At 36.2% G+C, this 27,101-nt stretch overlaps 2 protein-coding genes across 4 annotated transcripts in view; one reads left to right on the forward strand and one right to left on the reverse strand.

The window, feature by feature from the left end:
- fxyd5 (FXYD domain containing ion transport regulator 5) overlaps positions 1-14,593 on the forward strand; it is a 28,205-nt gene extending 13,612 nt beyond the window's left edge. For both annotated transcript variants that reach the window (XM_056473923.1, XM_056473924.1), the window contains exons 3-9: positions 495-587; positions 916-1,050; positions 6,718-6,750; positions 8,155-8,184; positions 8,591-8,665; positions 8,768-8,813; positions 14,062-14,593. In XM_056473923.1, the coding sequence (XP_056329898.1) occupies positions 495-587; positions 916-1,050; positions 6,718-6,750; positions 8,155-8,184; positions 8,591-8,665; positions 8,768-8,813; positions 14,062-14,086 (437 nt within the window). In that variant the 3' untranslated portion in view covers positions 14,087-14,593. The remainder of the gene's footprint in view (positions 1-494; positions 588-915; positions 1,051-6,717; positions 6,751-8,154; positions 8,185-8,590; positions 8,666-8,767; positions 8,814-14,061) is intronic.
- A 10,253-nt stretch (positions 14,594-24,846) lies between these two features.
- Positions 24,847-27,101, reverse strand: part of si:dkey-262k9.2 (uncharacterized) — a 43,097-nt gene continuing 40,842 nt past the window's right edge. For both annotated transcript variants that reach the window (XM_056473413.1, XM_056473414.1), the window contains exon 8: positions 24,847-25,252. In XM_056473413.1, coding sequence (XP_056329388.1) covers positions 25,207-25,252 — 46 coding nt within the window. In that variant the 3' untranslated portion in view covers positions 24,847-25,206. The remainder of the gene's footprint in view (positions 25,253-27,101) is intronic.

Raw genomic sequence — 27,101 nt, forward strand, 5'->3', positions numbered from 1 at the left:
ACTGTAACTTTGTAATAAATAAATGATACCGTGAGGGAGTTCTTCCACGCAATAGGTTTCCATCCATTGTCCATTTTAAGTGGGTGTTTGCTTATGCCATTTTCTGGTAATGGTCTTTTTATGCGCTATAAATAATATCATAAGATACCCATCAGCCTTCCCAATATTATTTGAAAAGTTGCCAAGGCACATTGTTGAAAGTTCCCTCGGGAAATCAATATCCCAAGATCTTGAACGGTATCCCAGAAAACGTACTTTCCGGCAACTCCAAAATATATGAGAGTATGATCAGCATCCAAATGACCACAGATATAGATTCCCGCTTACTCTTTATTACTTAAAAGGGAAACACAAGACTTCTTCACCCAAACTCTTACCATTTGGAATGATAATTATTGTGAAAAGCGCTATGCAAGTAAGCTTGAATTGAATTGAATTATGAGTTGTCGATGTGTTTTTCTAACCCAAAAAGTATGTTTTTTCTGTTTATAAAGCGTATGCAGTTGAAAACTTGACAGAAACAGAGACTTCACCACCACCGGAAAGCTCCACATTTAACACAGATGCACCCACGATAAAGGATCTTGGTAGGATTTTTATTTCTTCTCATTGCCTATTATGTTTTATAGACTTGCTATGTTGTTTTTATGTATTTAATCTATATTTGCTTCCAATTTGTCTGCTATTTTAAATCTAAGTGTTTCCAATAAAGCTAAACTGAGTTACAGATCCAGTACAAAATGTGTAACGACAGTTCCACTTACCTTGATAGCGTAATCTGTAAAGTTTGAGCTGTTGAGAAATTGATTTCGGGTGGCATAATAAACTGGTGCTATTTGTTCTGGCTTCTATCTCCATCTCATATCCTAAATGCAGTGCAATTCAATAACAAAACGGTTCACATTGTTCCTTCAGATAACCAGACAGGAGTCACAATGAGCCCAGAGCCTCAGCAGTTTAACCTCTCTGAACCTACCATGGTCAGAAACATCTGTACAGACGCCACAATGACCATTCCTGTGACCTCCAGCAAGACATCCACCACTCAGCGTAAGCTTTGGTTCTCTTGTATAGGTATAAAAAATCAGTGTGTCAGCCAGGTAGTGTTTCTAAAGTCACTAAATGTTGTTTTTGAGTAATCATTTTCGATAATTTGGTGCATTCATAAAAAAGTAGGTGAAAATTACCACTAATGTCTATAAAGATAAATCTCTGCTTATCAAACTTGAAAGATGGCAAAGAATCAGTGTTTTTTAACCATACAATATGTGATTTCTGACGTCTGTTGCCCCAGACTGAAGTATAACTATGGTAAAAACAGAAGGACTCTGAGTGTTAGTTAGATTAGAGTTAGTTGTAAGTATGCTTTACTGCTGTTGCGCTTAGGCTGGCGCTGCAACAAATCGCCCTTAACCAGCTCAAGCCATTGAAATGAATGGGTTTTCTAGTGTAGCTCAGCGTTTTCTGCATCTGGTGTGAACGCCGCTTCACACTACGCAGTGACCACAGCTATAGGGAGAGTGAAAGCAGCACACTGAACACTGTTAGACATTACGCAGCAGCATAGACTTTTTTCGGTGCATATTTCCTGCCAGTTTTTTCTTTTAGTCAAAATCCCAAAATTTTATTTTCTGGTAATCATTTTTGGCAGTCGATAATTCGGTGTATCCATTAAAAAAGTAAGTGATAATTACCACCATTGTCTATGGACATGAAATACCTCCGCACATCAAACTTGAAAAATGTCCAAGAATCAGTGTTTTTTAACCATACAATGTGTGATTTCTGACGTCTGTTGCCCCAGACTGAAGTAAAACCATGGTAAAAACAGAAGGACTCTGAGTGTTAGTTAGATTAGAGTTAGTTGTAAGTATGCTTTACTGCTGTTGCGCTTAGGCTGGCGCTGCAACAAATCGCCCTTGCCCGGCTCAAGCCATTGAAATGAATGGGTTTTCTAGTGTAGCTCAGAGTTTTCTGCATCTGGTGTGAACGCCGCTTCACACTACGCAGTGACCACAGCTATAGGGAGAGTGAAAGCAGCACACTGAACACTGTTAGACATTATGCAGCAGCATAGACTTTTTTAGGTGCAAATTTCCTGCCAGTTTTTTCTTTTAGTTAAAATCCCAAAATTTTATTTTCTGGTAATCATTTTTGGCAGTCGATAATTTGATGTATTCATTAAAAAAGTAGGTGATAATTACCACCATTGTCTATGGACATGAAATACCTCCGCACATCAAACTTAAAAAAATGTCCAACAATCAGTGTTTTTTAACCATACAATATGTGATTATGTGTTAGTTATATTAGAGTTAGTTGACAGTATGCTTTGCTGCACTTTACACTTGCAACAAATCACGCCTGCATGGCACAAGCCATTGAAATGAATGGGTTCATTAGTGTAGGCCAATTTGCACTACACAGTGACTACAGCTCTAGGGAGAGTGAAACCAGTGCACTGAACACTGTTGGACAGTACAGGGTACCATACACTTTTTTCGGTTCAAATTTCCAGCTATTTTTCCTTTTAGGAAAAATATATGTATATCTCTCCAGTTTCTGCAATTTTGCGGTATTATTCCTGCTCATTTCGGGTCTGTTCGTGCAGAACAGCAGTGCCTTTACATCGTACACCCGACAGGACATCTTGGATATTGGTTTGTGCACTCCGGACAGTTTTATTAACAATCTTCGACTCATCCCTGAGATCGCCAGAACACCCGGGACTCACAGCCCTACACGGCCGGGCGGAAGTGCTCGAAGGCGGCGCAGAGAACGTAAACAAAGACGGGGGAAGCGCGGCGGTCTAAGAGCTAAGCTAAAGCTAACACCACACCGGCTCTCTTTACCCAGCATCTTTCTCGCCAATGTACGGTCACTGGTGAACAAAATGGATGAGATTCGACTGCGCATCAACCACAGCAAAAGATTATGGAACTGTAATGTCATGATTTTCACAGAAACATGGCTAAACAGCGGGATACCAGACAACGCTATATCGCTAACGGAGCATCAAACATTCCGAGCAGACAGAACGGCGGATGACTCCGGTAAGACCAGAGGCGGAGGATTATGCATTTATATTAACAAAGCTTGGTGCACAAACTCTGTCGTCGTTGGGAGACATTGCTCTGTTAACCTGGAATTTCTAATGGTTAAATGTAGACCGTTTTATCTGCCACGGGAGTTCACCTCCACCATAATAACTGCTGCTTATATCCCTCCCGACGCTGATGCCAAGCTTGCTATGAATGAACTTCATGCAGCCATCAGCAAACAACAGACTGCTCACCCGGAGGCTGCTTTTATTGTTGCGGGGGATTTTAATCACTCAAACTTAAAGACAGTGCTCCCCAAATTCCATCAGAACATTTTCTGCCACACAAGGGGAAACAAAACTTTAGACCAAGTTTACACAAACATGGCTGAAGCATATGCTGTGACCCCCCTCCCCCACTTGGGTCAATCAGATCACCTTTGTTTGTTTCTCACCCCCAAATACTCACCCATCGTCAACCGTGTGAAGCCATCAGTAAGGACCATCAAAGTGTGGCCAGCGGGGGTGGACTCCACACTCCAGGACAGGTTTGAACACACAGACTGGAGTATGTTTGCTTCCCAGGCCACATGTGGCTCTCACACAGACATTGACAGTTACACTTCCTCTGTTCTGGAATATATCAACACCACCATAGACAGTGTTACAACCCAGAAACAGATCACCACATACCCAAATCAAAAGCCATGGATGAACAAGGAGGTGCGCCTCCTGCTGAAGGCACGCAACACTGCATTCAGATCAGGGGATGCACAGGCCTACAGCACTTCCAGGGCTAATCTGAAGAGGGGCATCAAAAAGGCCAAGCACTGCTACAAGCTAAAGCTAGAGGAGCACTTTTCCAACTCTGATCCTCGGCGCATGTGGCAGGGCATCCAGGCCATCAGCAACTACAAACCCAGCCAGTCCACCCCCACAGCCACAAATGTCTACTTCCTGAACGAGCTAAATGACTTTTATGCCCGCTTTGAAAGAGACAATACAGAACCCTACACCAGGAACACTACCTCAACCGACCACTCACCTATCACACTCACCTCCTCAGAAGTCTACACTGCACTGAGTCGGATCAATGTGCGTAAGGCTGCTGGACCAGACGGTATTCCTGGGCGCGTCCTCAAAGCATGTGCAGAACAGCTCACTGGGGTGTTCACAGACATTTTCAACCTGTCACTTAACCTAGCAACTGTGCCAACATGCTTTAAAACCACCTCTATTGTGCCGGTGCCCAAACACTCCAGCCCAACATGCCTGAATGACTACCGCCCTGTAGCACTCACACCCATCATCATGAAGTGCTTCGAGCGGTTGGTCCTGGCACATCTGAAAGACTCTCTGCCATCCACACTGGACCCACATCAGTTTGCCTACCGTGGCAACAGGAGCACAGAAGATGCTGTCTCCATAGCACTGCACTCTGTACTCACACACCTGGACAATAAAAACACTTATGCACGAATGCTGTTTGTTGACTTCAGCTCAGCATTCAACACTGTCATACCCTCTAAGCTACTGATCAAACTCAGAGACCTGGATATCGACACGTCTCTCTGCAACTGGGTTATGGACTTTCTGACTAACAGACCTCAGAATGTTAGATCAGGCCACATCTGCTCCACCACCATCACACTCAACACTGGTGTACCACAGGGCTGCGTGCTGAGCCCCTTCCTCTACTCCCTTTTTACCATCGACTGTAGGCCTGTGAACAGATCCAACACCATCATCAAATTTGCAGATGACACCACAGTGATTGGTCTAATCAGCAATAATGATGAGACTGCCTACAGGGAGGAGATACAGCATCTGGCCACTTGGTGCACCGACAATAATCTGCTCCTTAACACCAATAAGACCAAGGAGCTCATTGTGGACTTCAGGAAGGGACGAACAGGCTCGCATGATCCCATCCACATTAATGGGATGGTCGTTGAGCCTGTCTCATCCTTCAAGTTCCTGGGGACCCACATCTCAAAGGACCTTTCCTGGACCACCAACACCTCCAGCCTGGTCAAGAAGGCTCATCAGCGCCTATTCTTCTTGAGGCAACTTAAGAAGAACCAGCTTTCATCAGCCGTCCTGGTGAACTTCTACCGCTGCACAATAGAAAGCATCCTGACCAACTGCGTCACAGTCTGGTATGGAAGCTGCTCTGTTGCTGAGCGTAAGGAACTGCAGCGGGTGGTGAAAACTGCCCAACGCATCACAGGGACTACACTGCCAGCCATTGAGGACATCCAGAAGAAACACTGTCTGCGCCGAGCACGCAGTATTCTTAAGGACACCTCTCACCCTGCTCACAGACTGTTTTCTCTCCTGCCTTCCGGCAGGCGCTTCAGGCTCCCCCGGACAAAAACCAGCAGACTGAGGAACAGCTTTTTCCCCAGAGCTGTCTTCCTTTTGAACTCTGCCCCTCACTGACTCTTTTGCCCCCCCAATACACCCCCCACACTCCTTTAACTTATACTCCTCACAATCACTGCACTATTTAACATTTGCACATTTAAAGTTTGCACATATTCATTGCACTGATTCATTTACTTGAACTGTACATACCCACAGCACATGGACATTTGTAATTTGTAATTATGTTTATCTATCTGCCACTCCTGATTATTAATAGCATCATGTACATATATTCATTTATGCAAATCTCTGTTCATAGCTAATACAACCTGTATATAATGTTGATAGTACATCCATCTGTAAATATTACCATAGTTTTTCTATAACTGCACTTTATAACTTATACCTGTATCCTGCACTTGCTGCTATTGCACTGCTGGTTAGACCTAAACTGCATTTCGTTGCCTTGTACTTGTACATGTGTAATGACAATAAAGTTGAATCTAATCTAATCTAATCATCTTTAGTCATAAACCCAAATGTTATTTTCGTGTAATCATTATTGGCAGGTGAAAATTCGGTGCGTTCATAAAAAGTTGGTGAAATTTATCATCATTGTAAATACTTCGCCACATCAAACTTGAAAGATGTCAAAGAGTGTTTTTTTTAACTATCCCACATAGGATTTCTGACGTCTGTTGCCCCAGACTGAAGTATAACTTTGGTTAAAAACAAAAGGACTCTGAGTGTGGGATTGTGGGATTGGGGGAGAGAAAAAAGAGCCGAGGATTGCATGAATAGCTGAGAGGCTTCCTCTTTACTCATGCAATTCATATCAAGGGCACACATAACTTAGAAACTAATTAGCAGGTAATTAGAAAATGTTCAACGCTCTTTCCATGCTGAGAGGCTTAAAGATAATGCGGCATTTCGGCGGGATTGAGGAGCACTGTCGTGGCGAGCTGATATGCTTTATGAAGAATCAACCAAGCATATATCCTGGGAGAGCGGCGCCATTGAAATATGCAAAAATTGAATTTGAAAGACAGGACCGGACAGAGAATGAGTGCTGCTGGAATTTAATTAGAAGCAATTACGGACAAATCCATAGGATTGCGATAAGGGGAAGCGTCTGCTTTTCACACCGAAAGTCTTTGCTGTCAACCTACATTTATGGACATAAAAACGGGATTCAAAAGCTGACTCCTATTTATAATTGTGTGAATTTGAGGAAAGAATGCACACGCTAGATTAGGTTTCTGTGCTTGTCTTTTACTCTGACCTCACCGTCTCTCATTTTCTCATTGCAGGGACCACAACCGCCAGCCAAGCCGTGAGATGGGGTAAAGTTTCTCATCACTTTTATCTGTGAACAAATCAATGAAAAATGTTGTCTGTGATGCATCATTTTCAACATGTGTCATTATTATTTTGTATATACTGTCCAAAGTTAGATAGATAGATAGATAGATAGATAGATAGATAGATAGATGGATGGATGGATGGATGGATGGATGGATGGATGGATGGATGGATGGATGGATGGATGGATGGATGGATGGATGGATAGATAGATAGATAGATAGATAGATAGATAGATAGATAGATAGATAGATAGATAGATAGATAGATAGATAGATAGGTGGTTTTGTCTGTCCAAACTGATCTTTATTTTGTATTTTTTGAAGTCAGGTGATTCTCTGGGCCATTTAGAGCTTGATTTTCCTTTCCTTGGCTGTGTTTTAGATCATTGTCGTGCTGAAATGTGCACCCTGGTTTCATCTTCATATTAATTTACACTTACAAAGGGCAGAGGGTTGCTGAATAACTACTGAGAAATTTTAGCTGCTGTCTGGGCTTTCACTGCCTTTCTACACTTTCCTTTCTTCATGTGTTCAATACTTTTTTCCCTGTGTCATTTCATTTTATTAAGCATAACTAAATTTGTTAATTAAGCATAATTAGCTGTTTTCTTTGCATAGATGGATTACTTTGGTTGTTATCAACATCTAGTGAATATTTCAAGTCAACGGCACCTTTAGAAACTTGTTTTCAGAGAAAAAATGGTGACATGTTGAATACTTATTTCCCTCACTATATACATTCAAGTAACAAACAGTGCTTTAAGTTTTATTTGAATAATGGTGGTAATGATGAATAAATAATGCCTATATAATTAATTATATAATAATATAATAATATAATATAATATAATATAACATAACATAACATAATATAATATAATATAATATAATATAATATAATATAATATAATATAATATAATATAATATAACATAATATAATATAATATAATATAATATAATATAATATAATATAATTTTATATTACATTTTGATGGTAATTTGGGGTAAGAGATCCCTTTAAAATCCACCATGAATTTTTTAAATTTGTAATAAAAAAATAAATACTTTCCACCCATCAAGTGAAGTCATTTGCATAAGCAGCGTCTCTGACTGGATCATAGCATATCCATGTTGGAGGTCATTCAGGGTGGATGGGCAAACGCAAAAGTCCTGAGACTGAGTTGTCCCATTAGACCCATAAAACACAGCAGACTCATAATGAACATGAATATGCTTACACACACCCACACATTTACTATGGTGACTTATCTTGCATATTACAAAAATGGAAGAGTTCATAATGTGTTTTAGACATGTGGACTGATTTCAGGTCTTGTTTGCAATGTCAGAACCTCTCTAAATTGTGCAATTTCCCTTAACAGATAAGAGATGGGATGAGCCGTTTCATTACGGTAAGGATCTGTTTAATTATTCACTTATTAACAGTGCTTGTAAATGCAGACATCATAGTTAATACTGAACAAAACCCCTCAGCCACAGTCATGAACTTTACATACTGAAAACAAAATATTTACTGGATTGACTACATTTTTTTTTATGTAAGTTGTTGCAGACAATGTAAATGGACTGAATTTAAACAAGCAAATTAAGCTGTACATTACTAAATTTCATTTGTTTGTTTAAATTCAGCCCATATAAATTGTTTGCAGCCACTTACCTTAAAAAAATTTGTAAATCCAATGAATCAGGTTTTGTTTTTGGGCATAATCTAACCTTTACGTTTTTCCACTCTTCAGCTGTGTTTTTCTTTGTGTTTTGTCTTGATGTTGAGTGTATAATATGATGGTGTGTTTTCAGATTACTCATCTCTGCGTCGAGTAGGTCTGGTCATCGCTGCTATACTCTTCGTGATGGGCATCTTGGTGCTTGGCTGTAAGTCACTTCAGCTTCAGTCCTGATTGCTTTTAGAAAGCGTTACCTTTCAAATCCATAAAGCTCTTTCTTCTCTTTTTTCATTCCTCCTCCATCTGAAAGGTGGCAAAGTGAAACGAATGCCACGCTGCCGAATAGGCAAAGGAAGGTGAGAACAAACTCTTTGGTCTGTGTGTGTGTGTGTGTGTGTGTGTGTGTGTGTACCTTGTATTAATGACATTGTGGTGAAAATGATTATAGAAATACAAGTAAAAGTTGGTAATTTTTTTGGGGTCCACATGGGCAAAGGCTTATAAAATAAATCACAATAAAGTATTTTGGTAAAGAAAATTGCAGAATGTTTTCTATGAGGAAAGTAAATATTGTATAAAATATATTGTATATATTTATCTCTGTTTTATATACACTTACCGGCCACTTTATTAGGTACACCTTATTAGTACCGGGTTGGACCCCCTTTTGCCTTCAGAACTGTCGTAATGCTTCATAGCATAGATTCAACAAGGTGCTGGAAATATTCATCAGAGATTTTGGTCCATATTGACCTGATAGCGTTATGCAGTTGCTGCAGATTTGTCGGCTGCACATCCATGATGCAAATCTGTTATGCATTCAGAGATGCTCTTCTGCACACCTCAGTTGTAACGAGTGGTTATTTGAGTTGCTGTTGCCTTTCTATCAGCTTGAACCAGTCTGACCATTCTCCTCTCTCATCAACAAGCCATTTGCACCCACAGAACTGCCACTCACTGGACATTTTATCATTTTCAGACCATTCTCTGTACATTCTAAAGATGGTTGTGCATGAAAATCTCAGTACATCAGCAGTTTCTGAAATACTCAGACCAGCCCCTCTGGCACTAACAATCATGCCATGTTCAGTCACCTAAATCACCTTTCTTCCTCATTCTGATGCTCAGTTTGAACTGCAGTAGATCATCTTAATCATGTCTACATGCTTAAATGCATTGAGTGGTTGCCATGTGATCCCTGTGATAAGCAGTTGGTCAGGTGTACCTAATAAAGTGGCCGGTGAGTGTAGTTTGTGAGATTTTTTTTAAATAGGACTGGTCATGTTATGCTTTGTGTAAAATATGTCTCACAGTTAGTTTACACAATAACACTTGCTTTGACCTCATTTTAACACACCATTTGTTCAAACTAGTAGTTAATAGGGTAACATTCATATACTGCGCCTAGTATACAGTACATGCTATAAAGTAAATGTCATATGCTCCTCCGCACATAGCCATTGTGCTCTATCTGCATGTGTTTGGCTTGTTTTGTAGCTTTCCGATGTGTTTTTATAATCATTACAGACTCTGTTGTGTTTGGACACCATTAGGGCGATTTTATATAGATCGTTCCAAAGCCCGTGATTTCAATCTTGCCACATATGATGAATGCAAAGAGTTTATTCGTAATGTGCTTATTATACACCTGTCTGTGCCATTTTAAAATGAAAATTAAAAAATGAAAAAACACAGCAATTGCGTGAGCAGAATGTCAACCGAATTGACTTGTGCAAAAGAGACAACAAAACAGTATATAATTTCAGTAATATAAGAGAGGAATAATGACATGCTTTTCTATGAAAGGCCTTTTCAAATGGTCTCGGCTATTAAGGCAAAAAAGGCATAATTTTCTTTCTCTGCAAAATAGCAACAAGCGGTAACACTTTACCTGGAGAGAAATCGGTTGTTGACGTGGCCTTGCCTCTCATCGAGCTGCTGCGAAAAAACCCACTGAAGGCTTTAACGCACCATTAATGTTATATTTATTGGAATATTTAATGCCCTGGGGGCTGTAAAGTAGCATTGTATGACTTTTGCAGTGAAGGTTAAATTTAGTTATTTAGAAGTCATGTAGAGCGTATGCTTTGCAACTTCCACTTGGCTTATTAAAGTCAGCATGAAGTGCAAATAGCAGTTGTGTATTTTCTACTTATATTCTGATTTATATTAGAAAAAAATATTGGGGGGGGGGGGTGTTAATTTGTCAATCAAGAATCAAATGGAGGGCAGCACATTGGCTCAGTGGTTAGCACTGTCGCCTCACAGCAAGGAGGTTGCTGGTTCGAGTCCCGGCTGGACCAGTTGGCATTTCTGTGTGGAGTTTAGGGTTTCGGGGTTCATTCTGCTGTGGTGACCTCTGATAAATAAGGAACTAAGCCAAAGGAAAATTAATATATGAATCAATCAATCAATCAAATGGATAGTTGTTTGCTATTGGTGGATCTCATGTGAATAGCTCCTTTCACACATACAGACCTTTCCGGAAAATTACCGTCAATTTTGCGGAAAGGGATCATGTGTGAACATGCTCTTTTTTAAAATACTGGTAAATTAATTCTGGCAATTTTCTTGAAAGAGTTGTAATGTTACCGGTAATTTGCTGGAATGCTGCTCTGTGTGAACGCAGAAGGAAGAGCGCGTTTACATTTAGAATTCACATTTAGAATTAGAGTTGACGTTGACGTGAGACGTCTACTCCAGCCAATCAGAACACTCAGACGCATTCACATCCGCTCCGTTTATGAAAATAAAAGCTTCTGAATATTTTTCCAGACACATTTAGCTGCTAGATGTTGGTCAAATAATGTTTCTATGTTCCTTCTTAATGCCAACTGTGTAAAAATATATCGGTAACATGCTTATGATAAACCGCTGTTTGTTTACCTTCAAGCTCTGCTTTAGTAGCTTGACGCATGTGCATGTGAAGAAGTGCTTCGGTGAGTGCCAGCACACACATATTATGTAGATCTCGGCATGCGAAAGAGTTCCTCATGTTTCATCAAGGTTGTTCACATTACTTATCATCCACAGAATTTGTAATGTTATCAAATGTGTAAACATTTAGCTGCGGTTCGCGGTTCTGCCTTTGGATATCTCAGGGACAAAAGCAGCTGCATGAATGCTAAAGCTTTAAATAAAAGCGAAACCATCAACAAGAGCCCCGACCCTTTCTATGTTTACAGATACAAGCGCAGTCATTTAGAGGTCATTTATGGTTAATTATGTCAGAATTACCGGTATTTTGGAATGGATGTGTGAATGGTCTTTTTCAGAAAAATTCCGGAACGTCATTGCCTGTGTGAACAGCACGTTTTTTTTATTTATCTGAGTCGTTCTGAAAATTTTCCACATATTTAACAGTATCACTGTGTGAAAGGGGCCATTGACAGGTCGCCTTGCCCTTATTCAGGTAAACACTTCATTGTACTGTAGAAGAGATGTTGGTATAGTCAATTTAAGATTTTTAAGGCATTCAGTCAAAATATGACTTTTGCTGCTTGTTCAATCTATTTATATAAAATGCAACACAATTCTTAAGTTTTTTAGGACAACTTACTTATTTTATGTTCAATCCACATAAATTTGTAAAAACAATTAAGTTAACTTGTTCAATTTGTCTTGGGACAACATGTGTGGAAGCCAGCACTTTTACAGTGTATTTTTTTATTGAACAAATTATGATGTTTGTGTATAAATGATTTATAATAAGCACTTTAATATTTCATAAATAAGTAAGAATTGTTGATTTTAATTACATGTTGATTTTAAACAGACTGTTCACCCAGAAATGAAAATGTGTTATCAATTTACTCACCCATTAAAATCCAATTTATAATCTTTTCCACACCAATGACGTCCTGGGAATGCTTTTACTGTAAATAGATAGTGCACATAAGTAGACACACACAATCTATATTTGCTGTTAATTTACCCTCAGGTCATTCAAGATGAGGACTTCTTTTTTCTTCAGTAGGACATTAAAGACAAAAAAAAAAAAACATTATAGAGGCATAACAAAACTATCTTTTAAAAGCATTCTCACAGGACATTATTGGTGTAAAAAATAATAAACAGAATTTATTAAGTAAAAATACATAATTCTTATTTGACAATTGAAAGATTTTGTATTAATCTGAAATGTTTGAGAACAGAAAAACCTATAAAAACAATTCACAATGAAAATTGTTATGGTTTTATTAAAAATGAAAATGCAAAAAAAATTTTGTATTTAAACTTTAGTAATTGCAACTGAACAATGTTTTTTGCTACACTAACGATAGTTTAACCATGGTATATGTAGTAAAGCATTTAACCAGGTTCAAGAATATTTTCCAGGCCAATGACTACTCAAACCCTGCCCAAAATGAACAAAAAAGTAGCTTAAGATAAAGATAATTGATGGATTCGCATAAAGAAAATATTTACATAGTCTTCTCTGATATATAGTAATACTTGTAGATACAGTATCCATGTTAAAGCAATGACTGACTTTCTGCACACCAAACAACACTTCTAACACTTTAATATGTGACGTGCCATCTTTTACTTGCTCCCTCTCAACGTTGGGTTGCCATGTAACCAATGCGAGATGCCCATTAAGATATTGTTAATTTTCATTTTGTATTCACAAGAAAGAAACATTTTGGCCACCACGGCACATTATTAAAGTAGCCAAATAATTAAATAGAAAATGCAACCCACAACCGACAGAAAGGAAGTGAAACTGGAAAGAGCTTTCCTACATTACACTCAAAATTCAAAAATTATTATTTGTTAGTTTAATTGGTGTCCAACAGTGTGTGGCTTAATTGTAACACCCTGTTACAACTAACCCCCGTTGTGTCGTGTTTTCCTCAAAACTGGCTAGCAGTCAGTTTTTTTTTTTGTTTTTGTTTTTTTTTTTACATCCATTAAAATGGTTTCATCTTTTAGCCTAGAAGACGGTAATCACAACAATATAAGATTTTACGTACATACTTTCACACATGTTTTTAAAATAAAAAATATCTACTATAATAAAAAATACTTTTACGTTGCAAAAATGGTTTCTCCTTCATTTCTCATCCAAATTTTGCTGAACTTTTTCAATAATTGGCAAAGGTGAAAACCTTAAAAGCATGCTTAACTCTGAGTAAATACCCTAAAACTTTGTGTTACATTTTACCCTGCGTTACTTTGTGCCTCACGCTCCCCTAAATACCAGAAAATTTATAGAATATATATAGAAATTTATCAGATTTATAAGTTGATCATAGAGAACACTAGCATATAAAATAAACAAAAAGGGCAGTTTATGACCACTCTAGCTTATTTATCATTACCATAAGTATAATAACAAGTTTTTGATAATATAATCACCACGTGGGCTGTGAATTCCAATTTGGATTTCTCAGTTCATGACCAATTTTAGCTAATGGCCTATGCCGAAAAACAAAATGGTTGCTTTACTTTTGCTAAAATAAAACCATGGTTAATTTTCCCTCAAGAGTTGCCTTGTGAAGAAATCCCTACCTTGTTTTTTTGACTCATTCTACTTGAGTAAACTGAATTTGAACTCACAAACTAATCATTTTCCTACCCATTTTTTCTCCATGCATCTAGTTCATACGAGGTGACCAGAAGTTAACACTCCTCCTCGTCTTGATCAATAAACAGAAGAGCAGCAGGAGAACACAGAGGAGCCAGTCAGACCCGTTTCTACAGCGGTTACAGACTTTTATTTCCCCCTTGTGAGAACAGCATCATAAGGACAAGATGGAGAGGTTGTGTGTTTCTGTTCATTATTTCAGCCTGATTTGCTGGTTTGTCACACTGAGGCGCGGGGGAATAAGATAAACGCCAGCGGTAACACAACGGCTGGGACTCCGGCAGATCCCAGCGTAATCACGCGCCTCAGACTCAAAAATCCCTTCATCCCTCCGCTCTCCTGCTCCAAACCGCTCTGTTTAAGCCTCAAACTTTGTACAACATAGACCTGTACTTGCGTTTTATGATTATTATTTCAATAGTGTGCGTCCTCAGATGTGTCAGTCATCTAGAAGCGCTGTGTGGCTCGCCGGCGCCCTCAAGAGGCATTCAGATTTATTAGTGTTTCTCCCGTGAGTAGGGAATAAAAAAAACAGGGTCTGTTCAAGTGATTCATGTGTCTGAATTCAGCGTCTTCATCTTGTCCCTGTGAATATATATATATATATATATATATATATATATATATATATATATATATATATATATATATATATATATATATATATATATATATATATATATATATATATATATATATATATATATATATATAGTTTTATCTGTGTGTGTTACGTCTGAGTGTAAAGTAAGTGAAGTTTCATGTTACTTATCTCGCTCGAGCATCACCGGCTTGTCAAAAGTGGAAAATGGGTTTATGCTGATGTCAGTGGAAAAAATGAAAATATCAAGAGCATCTCTGTGTGGCATTTGCCATTAGCATACGTGCTCAGAAAGCTGTTGTGAATTGAAAACTGTTTTTTTTTTTTTTGTTGTTCTTGCATAAGACATGATTTGTTGCAGAATATGCTCTTTTATAAACAATATATATATATATATATATATATATATATATATATATATATATATATATATATATATATATATATATATATATATATATATATATAGGATTATCTAAATGGACAGTGATTTTACTTTTTAATAAGACAAAAAGTACAAAAGTAGCAAACATATCACTTTAAAATGTCATTAATCTGTATATACAGCTTGTATCATTGTACATAATTCTTTTATGTTTTTTTTTTTTGTTTGTTTGTTTTGGGGGGGAAATGAAGGTTATACCGTGTGTTGTTAATTGCAGAGCTTCTCTATTTAAAAAAAATAGGGGAAAAAAAGTTCTGAAAGAGACCAAGCCTCAGCAAAGGTCAGAAAAAGTAATGCAAAAGTAACTCAAAAACAACATAACACACTACTTGCCATAAAATGTAACTAAGTAATGCAACTAGTTACTTTTTCGGGGAGTAACTCATTATTACTTTTTTCAAAAGTAGCTTTTCCCAACACTGTATGTATATATATATATATATATATATATATATATATATATATATATATATATATATATATATATATATATATATATATATATATATATATATATATATATATATATATATATATATATAAATAATTTTTTAATAGTTAAGACAAACACACTGAAGTATTTATTCAAATTAATAATTGGTCACTAAGTTATAGCTGAAATAAAATATAAATTAGTTAGAAAAAAAGTGAAATAAAACTCGAAGTAAAAAATAAAACAGTATGAGAATGATAAAAAACAGCAAAAGTAATATCATTATTAGAACTTTTAATAATTTCCATATTAACAATAATAACTAATTTAAAAAACTCATTTATTGTAGCATAGGTCACAAATATCACGCTTTGAGTGATACGATGAGCAGGTATGACTAAATTTGGATTTTAAAATAAAATCAAATAAAAGTCCTGGTGTAAAACTATTTAATCTTGATATTATTTTCCACATTGATCAAACACACACACACTACTAGCCCAGTTGTTGAGAACAATAATATTTATTTAAAATATGTCTCATTTACCAAATATGATAGGTCATCTTTTAAAAAATATATACAGCAACAGGCATAATCTTTGGAACTTCAGTAGAAATCAAACAAATATCCATTAGTAATGATAATCGTAAGGAAGACTGTATATTCTCATGTACTGGGAGTTTAGTATATTACACTGAGCAAGTTATGCATATGATTTATTATCCAGTGACACCTGATGTTACTACAAAGTAAAGCACTACAGATAATATCCAAAAGGAAAATATAAATGTTCAATCTTTTTCATTCCTCATTAACTGTTCATAAAACTGGTTTAAGTATTGCTAACAAGAATACCTTACATAATGTAAAAGAAAAACGCGCTGATGTCAGAACCGGCTGTCATTGAAAGGAAATACAATACAATCTCCTGTGATTTTTCATCTTTCAAAGGCGGTTGCGATTGACCTTCAGAAAGAAAACCTACATCTGCATTTTTTCCGCTCTTTTCTCACATCAACTTTAAAGTGAAAATGGTAACTGAAATTAGAATCTGTGAGCTGAAGGTTATTTTGGCTTGTGGAGTTTCTTAAATGAAAAAAAATATATATATATATATATTAGTGCGCAAAGATTGATCGCAGTTAATCGCAACTAAAAGAAAAGTTTGCTTTGGCATTAGATATGTGTATGTATGTACGTATGTATGTGTGTGTGTGTGTGTGTGTGTGTGTGTGTGTGTGTGTGTGTGTGTGTGTGTTTTATATACACTAAAAATATTGCTGCCATACCCATTTTAAGTTGAATCAAATGAGCTTTTCTGGTAATCTCAACTAACATCAATCAAGCTGACTAAAAATATTCAGTTAAACTTTAAGTTAAAAAATGTTGTTGAAACCTGATTAATTTATTAAAATTATTTCAAGCAACATAATAATATTTGTTGTATTGAATTTTTGTCCTTAAAGTTTTTATATATTTTACATGCATAAAAAAACAATGATATCTTACAGCAATTCGTAACTTTTTGATTTAGTGGCTAATTCGTATGAATTCGTAGGATCTAATTCATACATTTAGGGCGTACTCACACTATGTACAGTTGCCTTGAACCGGGTCAAAGCACGCTTGTCCCCCCTCCCGTCTCCCCCGATGGCCCACACTCACATTACATTCGGGCCTGAGCATGCTTACGTCATCTGATACGCTGTTCAGTAAGCGCTTTCGCTCAGCACAGTGGAGATTTCTTTAGTTATATTGTTTTAGTTGTTTGGGATGCAGTGACAAGCAGTTAAGTGTTTCGCCGAACAGATCAGCCACTTTTGGTGCTCATAAACAATCATAAAGTCCTCGTGCTGCAGGAATTAGGAGGTTTGCGAAAGGTGCAGCTGTCGTACATTGAGTGGTTTGCGTCTTTAAAAAACTACAAAAGTTTGCGTTCATTGAACAGTAAGAATGATTAATAAATCCATGTGAAACAATCCCGTAAAAGTCACGTCTCGTCGTCAGTTTGGGGCAAGTGAACTGCACTCTGGCACACCTCTTCCAACCGGGCCAGGGCCGGCCAAGTGAACCGTGCCTGAGCCCGATTCAGAGCACTCACACTTCTCAAACGATCTGGGAAACAGGCCTGGGCATGGTTCGGATAGCATAGTGTGAGTAGGCCCTTAGTACGATTTGCTCATCCCCCAATGATGGTTGGATTTAGGGGTGGGATTTGGTGCCACGCCTCCTTTTTAAAAATTTTACGTTTCCATATGACTGAACACATGAATTTGTACGAATTAGCCACTAAACTGACAAAAGTTAGTTATGTTTCCTCATGAGATTAGTCTGGTTTTGTTCATCCTCCAGTTTTGTTCATCTTCCAATGACGTTTGGGTTTAGGAATGGGATTTGGTGCCACACCTCCTTTTTAAAATTGTATGTTTTCATATGACTGAACTCATATAAATTTGTACGATTTAGCCACTAAACTGACAAACATAAAATAGTTACATTTCCTCGTGAGATCAGGCTGGATTTGCTCATCCTCCAATGACGGTTGGATTTAGGGGTGGAGTTGGGTGTCACGCCTCCCTTTTAAAATCGTACGTTTTTGTACGACTGAACTCGTATGAATTAGCCACTACATTGACAAAATGTAAAAGATATCTGTGTCCTCGTCTGATTAGGCTGGATTTGTTTATCCTCTAATGCCGGTTGGATTTAGGGGTGGGGTTTGGTGCCACGCCTCCTTTTTAAAATTGTGTGTTTCTGTATGACGGAACTCATATGAATTCTTATGAATGGGGTATATGCACACAAACTTTTAATTTCAGTCAGCCAGCCCCAGGGCTTCCAGTAAATTGTCATCGCCACGTTTAAGATCTGATTTCTTTAAAAAATTGCAATCTTCACTGCCTGGCTGAGACACGATATGAAGTGGGTATCAAACCAAACAAGAAGCACTGAATTACATTATATTTTTCTGCGCCATGTCTTTAAAATATGAAAATTAATTTTACCCCAGTAGTACGCCAAACTGATGAAGTATGAAAAAGTTAAGTTTCCTCATGAGATCAGGCTGATATTTTATATCTAAATATAATTAAACATTTTCTCAAATATATGCATGCATGTGTGTATTTATATATGCATAATAAATATACACAGTACACACACACATATCAAAACAAACTTTTATTTTGGATGCGATTAATCACAATTAATCTTTGCTTAGCACTAAATATATATAAAGATATATAATAATATCAAACACATTGATTTTGTACAGAAGTATAAATTCCCTTCACACGGAATAAAGCCACCTGCCCAAAAAAAAAAAAAAAAAAAAAATCCCCAAGGAAAGTTGTTGGAGTTAATGAAGCCCAACAGCTTTAATATATATATATTTATATAAACAAATCTCTATTACAAAAAAGGAGAAAAATACAACAAAACTGGCTTTCGGAGCGACTCAGAGGAGCTGAAATGTTCTGCTTTTGTCTGATTTCCAATTGCAGTTATCTGAAATGCTATTGTCTTAGGACACTTTTAGTGAATGATTTACCAGAATAGCTATATTGCAAATCTTGATTAATGTTACACACTAATGCCTTTATACACACCCGCACGCATCACAGTAACAAGCTTGAGCTGTTTGATGTGTGTGAGATTGGATTTCATTTCGATTTAAATAGAAAAGCGGCAAGCTCAAGAAAAGCAGGTAATCAAGAAACAAAGCTAGAAAGGAAATGGAAACCTTTTTTTATGAAAGATATCTGGGAGATCTTGTTTTTGTCTATATACTGTAGGTGTATACAGTGCTCAGCATATATAAGTACACCCCTCACAAATCTATCTTTTAATTTCATATTTTTAATAGGAAGCTATACAATATTATCTTTGTGCATTAACATTATATTAGTCCGTACTGAAGCCAAATCTGGAGCTTATCTAACAAAATAACTTACGATGACGGTCCAAAAACTAGTACAGGCAAATTTATATGTAATAGAAAAAATATTATATGCAAATTTAAAACAGAGGAAAAATCAAGAAAGGCAAAAATATTTGTAGGTTGTGATTTTATTTTCCAATATTTTGCTTGAATTTAATTGTATCATCTTTCAATTTCTAAAGATTTTTGTTAAGTAAAATATTGTTTTAAAAAAATATGTTTAATAAATCTGTTTTATTTAAATACACCCAAATACATTGCCTTTATTCACTAAGAAATGGATAAAAATAATCATTTTCAAAGTGGGGTGTACTCAATTATGCTGAGGACTGTATATGAATAGGCCAGATGAACAGACAGCTTCATTTCATAACACACAGACACCTACATTCTGTATATATTATTTTTAAAATAATATATAATTTTTGGGTTTTTTTTTTACATACACTCATGTCGTTTCAAATCTATCTGACTTAAAATTTTCTTTGGAACACAGTATATATTTTTTCTTATAATTTTCTTTGGAACACAGTATAATTTAGAATATATATATATATATATATATATATATATATATATATATATATATATATATATATATATATATAATTTTTATTTTTTGATTATTATTATTATTATTTTAATGATTGTTTGTTTTTGTGGTGGTGGTGTTGTTTGGACCCCTTAATATTCATCCATTTTTGTTTGTTTCATATTTAGGAATGTTTTCTGTTTAATATTACTTTTAATTTTTTACTACGATTTACAGAAGACATTGACTAAAATAAAATGTCAGTGTAACACTGATTTATATACCAAAACAATCTTGTCAGGTGTATTCAGAACAAGAATTACTATGTGACAATATAAGACTATATTTAAGGACAACAGTTTGGCCCCAAAATAATTATTAATTGTCATATTAAACCTTTAATCTTTCAGAAATAAGCTTTAAAATAGTTTAAACGCAATAAAAAAGTTAAAGGATCACATTTTCTTTTTTTTATAATTATCTTTTTATGGGTTTTCACCTTTATTGTGATAGGACAGTAGATATTTCAGACAGGAAAGCATTAGGAACAGAGAAAGGCGAAGAATTGCCAAAGGACATTGAGCTGGGAATTGAACTTGGGTCGCCGTGAGCACGTCGGTGCTATATGTCAGCGCACAGTACCACTAGGCTATTTGAGCCGATGATCAAATATTCTTCAATCTATATTTACATGTACAAGTCAAAATTAGTACATTGTTTTGGGTTTGCCAGCACGTTGGCTCAGTGGTTAGCACTGTCCCCTCACAGCAAGAAGTTCGCTGGTTCAAGTCCCATCTCGGTCATTTGGCATGTCTGTGTGGAGTTTGCATGTTCTCCCAGTGTTCATGGGTTTCCTCCGGGTGCTCTGGTTTCCCCCACAGTCCAAAGACATGCACTATAGGTTAATTGGATAGACTAAATTGGCTATAGTGTATGAATGTGTGTGGGAATGCGAGAGTGTATTGGTACTAAGCCGAAGGAAAATGAATGAATGAATATGTATATGAATAAAGTCAAAATTACAGTTTTTGTTACACTGATTGATGAGGAAACTATTTCATCTATATTTGTAATATTAACCTCAACACCACCTGTTCAAAATATACTATCCATTTTGATCAAATTAGTAAAAGTAATTGCATTTTGATGCTTTGACCTTCATACAGATCTGGAATGTCATGAGGGTGAGTAAAGAATGAGTTAAATTTTCATTCATGAATGAACTGTACTGTAAGAAAGTGATGAAAAACTTTCTCCTCACGACAGAGTGTGTTAAAAGTGTTTGCCAGCCTGCCGCCTTTGTGTAAATTCCGAATAAAGAGCCGAGACACAGGGCGTCTTGAGACTCTGACTAAAAGGGCTTTGATTGATTTCCATTTTAATCTAAAAAATGGAAGGAAAAAAGGAAGATGAGAGAGAAAGGGGGAAGATAAAAGTAAGTAGCGTGCTATATAATGTCTTAGTTTCGGTCGATGATGCTGTAGACACAGACAAGTCCAAAAGTCCACACTGGAAAACTGAAAATATACATTTAAATCAATGGTCTTAAACTCAATTCCTGGAGTGCCGCAGCTCTGCATAGTTTAGCTCCAACCACCTCCAACTTACACCTGCTTAATAGTCTCTAGTAGTCTTAAACACCTTGATTAGTTGGATCAGCTGTGTATGATTAGGGTTGAAGCAGAACTGTGCAGAGCTTCGACACTCCAGGAATCGAGTTTTAGACCTATATTTAAATACTGTAGTTGTAATTTAATATAAGGTTTGTTAACATTGCAAACTATATTCATTTATTGGTAAACTCATATAATCAAATAATTTGAGCAAAATTTCCAACAAAAGAATATTTGCTAAATATTTCCATTAATAGACTTTTGGACCCTACTGTTCGAAAGGCTGGTTTCTTTACCATGAAAAATAATGATAATTAAAAATACAGGTAATTGTGACATCTTTTTTACCTCATATAAACCAACTGCAAGGTGAGAACTTCTAATTCAGACTTTATTTTTTACAATTCTCTGTCACGGTATTTTCTACTACTGTATGTAATCTGTTTTTTTTTTTGTTTTGTATGAATTCTGACATTTACTCAGAATTGAGTTCTTAAACTCACAGGTTGCAAAGTTAATAACTGGAAATGAGAAGAACAGCGTGAATGAAGAAATATGGGAGTTTATATCTCGCAACTCAGAGTTCAATTTTCTGCAGACTTTTTGTTTGTTTGTTTTTACAAATTAACAAGATATGAACTCACAAAGGTAATAGCTCAAATTTGCGATACAACTTAGCAAAAAAGGTTCAAATTCTGTCATACAAATTCCAACATACAGTAGGCTCATTCTGAAAACGTAGCCCTATATACGTTTCTGGAGATCACAAATTATGTAGCCAGAACCATTTCATCTTTAAGAGATACGCTACAGGCGGTATGACGTATGAACAGGTAAGACAAAAACAAAAGCCAAAAAAATGAAATAAACAAGTAAATAGCAGGGTGAGAATGTGGTAAAATCATGGTAAAAATGAGGCGGCTTTTCTTTTCCTGGATTGCTTTTCCAAATTGTCGATTGGGTTTAGGGAAGGAGGTGGGCGGGTAAATAGGTGATTTTTAAGATTTTATTGGTTGGGTTTAAGGAAGGGAGAGGGTGGGGGTATCAGTCGGTTGGTCAGTTAGTCAGTCGACAGCGGCCTCTGGTAAATTAACGTGAGAACAGCATGCGTGAATGGGACTTGCGAGAGAAATTTGAGATCTGAAAAAGCGTACACAGCGGCCTCTAGTGGATTCGTGAAAACAAAAACTGCAAAAAAACGTCTCCTGGGACGTATTTTGCTCTCTCCAGAAATGTATATAGGGGTACGTGATCAGAATGAGCCTAGATTGTGTAATTCTGAGTTTCTTGTTATTTTATAATTGTATACTTTTTTCTATTGTGTCCACTGTCCATGTATGAATTTAAGTCTATAAAACCCTTCTAAGAAGAAGAAATCAGTCACGCTTTATTTCAATGTACAATTCACACTATGAACAAACTTTTAGACTTTTAGCACAAAGACTTTTAGTTCAGTACTAATTAGCTGCTTATTAATGGTAAGGTAGTTGGGGTTAGGCTTTGAGTAAACATATGGTAAAATAAGATCATACTTTATAAGTGCTAAAAAAACAGTTAACATCCTAATAATAAGCAGGTAATAAGCCAGTAGTTAATGGTGTGAAATGTTAATTAAACTAAAGTGTTACAGAAAAATCCAAATGGTGCAAAATTACCTCAATATTTCAGTTTCTGTCTTGCCATTTTGCAATTGTGATTTTTCTATGAATCACAAGATATAAACTAGGCCAAATTACAATTGTTTTGATTGATTGATTAATTTGATTGGTTATTTGGTTAATTGGTTGGTTGGTTAGTTGGTTAGTTGATTTGATTGATTGATTGATTGATTGATTGATTGATTGATTGATTGATTGATTGATTGATTGATTGATTGATTGATTGATTGATTGATTGATTGATTGATTGATTGAATGATTGATTGATTGATTGATAGGTTGGTTCATTGATTGGGTGATTGGTTGATTGATTGCTTGTTTGGTAGTTTAGTCCAGTGGTTGGTTGATTGATTGATTGATTGAAAACGTTTACATGGACATCAGTAATCCTATTATTTGCCTTAATCTAAATAATATGATTAAGGTGTTTACATAAGTTGCTTTTTGAATGTTCCTTTAATAATCCCGTTTTACATGTTATAGCACAGTTTGATTAACGTCATTGCGTCACCGCGCTATCCACCTTTTCTCCAAAGTTTCATGGAATTTCAGGGTGTTTCATTTTTGATTTGTCGGCTTTAACTGCAGTCCGACAGTTTCACTTACATTCAGGAACATTTCATGCATGCCCCTGCGTGACAAACTGTGGTATTGGATGCGAGTATGAAGTAAGGACTGATGTTTTTATGGAATTTGATACCGCACGGCAAATGGAAAGGAAAAAAAAACTCTGCATCTTGCAATGCAGGTGTCTGTGGTCCTTCACTGACACGGTAGATGCAGAAAATAGTGTCAAACAGCCGTGTGTGTATGGATTATCCTGTCGCAAAATGCGGCGACAAGTAATACACTATGGTAATAGTTAAGATGTTTACATGTCTGTACTGCACTTCAATAATGCGACTAAAATCGGCATACTCCACATGTCTTAATTCCATTTCTGTTTGGTTCGATTATGACCTTAATGGGATTAAATTAATCAAAAATCTCTGTTTACATGGTAGGCTCTTAATCAGAATATTGTCTCAATTGTATTAAAATCAGATTATTGGTGTCCAAGTAAATGTGATTGATATGTTATGGAAACTTGCTTTCGTTCTGTTCTATAAGTGTCGTGTGTCTTTCTGTGTCCTTATTCTATCAGATTCTCTCCATCCCCATTAAAGCTAGCAGTATATATGAAGCATCAATCTGCGACCCAGCATCCCACAGCTATTTACAATCTGCAGTGCTTGTAGAGGAGTTTGGCCACAGCGAAAGAGAGGGAAAAGAAAACAACATCTTTTAAAGCTGCTGATTAATTCACCGCTCAACAAGTAAGTGTTCAGAAGCCACTTTTCCACTCACTTTTCTCTCTCTATATACTTCTTTCTCTCTTTTGTCAAATAATCAGAGAGCCAAAGACCAGTTTTATCTGTTAACTGGGTAGATTTTGTAAGCACTGTGGCCGGTTAATATCAGAGTACTGGAAATGGAAAAATAAGCAGCTGTTTGTTTGCTTTTTTTCATCATTGGCCCCAGATTCTTGCCATTGGTTGAGCCCATGTTGTTCCATCAAATAAGCACAACCACAATGTTTGTTTATACTTTTCATGTGGAAAAAAACAACCATGAATGGCTTACTTATGTCTAAAAGGCTGAACATATTACACACTTCACCTTCGAGCCTGGATTTAAATAAAGAAATAAACATTGCAGGTGAATAGGAGCACAGTTCAAGGACTTTGTGAGTGCGACATATGGCATGTGTGCATAAATGGCGCACTTTGTGCATTTAAAACTATTCTTTGAGAATTCACGAGAGCGATACATTCTCATCTGTCGTTATAGAATTGGCTATATATTTAAAGAAAGAGATTTTTGGATGAGAAATCGCATGCGTTCAGCACGTCCCTGAAGGATCCAGTGGAGAGGAGATATGAAAAGGCCCTGATGGTTAGACAGCAGCTTTGTGTCCTTGTTCCGCTGGCACAGAATAAACCCTGGAGGAACACACAGAGAAAGAGAGATGAGAACAGGATGTTCACAGTGCTGACTTTGATTCAATCTTCAGGACTTGTTGCTCTGTGTTTCCCTTTAGTGGATATTTTTCGTAATTAAGACACATAATGGAATTAATGACAAATATTTCAATCATGCATGCCAAGATGAAGTCTCAACAAAAGTGGTTTATTTAACTTCTTTTTTATTTATTGTATTTACATTTTTATTTCATTTTTTTAAATGGGTCATGAGATTAGACAATTTTAATCATTTTTTAGATTAATTAGAAATTTGAGAGTACAAAACAACGTTTTTTGTTGGGGTTTTTTTTTAGCTAAAACTGAGGAAAAATTGTAATACCATGTTTTTACTATGACAGATTAGTATTTAGAACATCTGTATCAACTTAAATTAGTTTAATTGATAACACCTATTTTTTCCAGCTCAATCTATTGCATGATTTTATTTATTTATTTATTTATTTTTATTCTTTTTTTTGATAATTTTTAAATTTATGTTCACTTTTTACATTGTAATTCTTAATCCCTGTTTTAATAATTATATTATTATTAATTTTTAAATAAAACATATTCTGTGTTGTTTATTAACAAAAAAAAAACTGAAAAGACAATGAAATATGTTGCAAAGGTTTTTTGACACTAACACAACTTCATATATAGTTTACAATAAAAACATTTTAATTATAATAATAATGTAATGAAGGCCAGCTAGCGAAGTGCTATGCAGGTAAACCCCACTCCTCTGACCTCAACAGATGCTAGAGGCCATGGTTTTCAGTTTCCTTGTTAGAGCATCCCCATTCCAATGCTAAGAATTGCCGGTTCGATCCCAGCTCAGAGTAGGCTAGGTGCATTAGTACTGGTGGGGTCACACATGGGGGCTTATGCGGGATGGGAGTGAGGTTTAGGGGTGAGTGTAACAGAGGCCAGCTAGCGAAATGCTATGCAGGTAAACCACACTCCTCTGACCTCAAAAGGTGCTCTAGCGACAGACGTTAGAGGCCATGGTCTTGCCTCCTTGTTAGAGCAACCAACTCCCATGGAAAGAATCGCTGGTTCGATCCCAGCTTAGATCGGGCTGGGTGCAGTAGCACCAGTGGGTTACAATAATAATAATAATAATAAATTGTAGTCATGCAGTGTTTTTCTTAAACTCAAAGCTCTACAATACATACTGTGCAAACAAAAAAAACAAAAAAAAAACAAATGTATATAATTACATAATATTACCTAATAAAGTAATAACTCTCACCGCAAGAATCAATAAAAGCCAAAAAAATAAGCTAAATTACAAATTGCATAATAAAAATGAGCAATAAATCACAATTTCTAAAATTCCACAGATGATTGTAAACCCCTCAATTAAAGCAAATAATAACCTTAATAAAATCTGTTCATATTATAAAGCCCATAAAGTTTCTATCCACAAAACTTGTTTGACTCCTTTATAACTCTAAATATATCTGCTCAAAAGTCGTGTATGCCTGAGAACCAGCGGCTTTATTTTCAACACATATACATGCAATGTCAGTGAAGCTGCAGTCTCTGTTCACGCTCTAATCTAATGTTACATGATATGCGAAGATTTCTTAACATTACTAAAAGGTCTTTTTTTATAATACAGTTATTTGAAAAGATCAAGGAAATTGCGATACCTGACCCATTTAAATATGGTTCAGACACACCAAAGCTAAACATCTACAAGGCCCATTCAACGTCTTCAAATCGTCGACAATGCTCGTATAAATTTACACAGCCGTGCTGATATCACTGAAGAATAGGGTCAGCTGTGGGTCAGGTTATACTTAAGGCAATACATACACACATA

The sequence above is a fragment of the Danio aesculapii genome, chromosome 15, assembly GCF_903798145.1.
Source record: "Danio aesculapii chromosome 15, fDanAes4.1, whole genome shotgun sequence".
Classification (NCBI taxonomy): domain Eukaryota; kingdom Metazoa; phylum Chordata; class Actinopteri; order Cypriniformes; family Danionidae; genus Danio; species Danio aesculapii.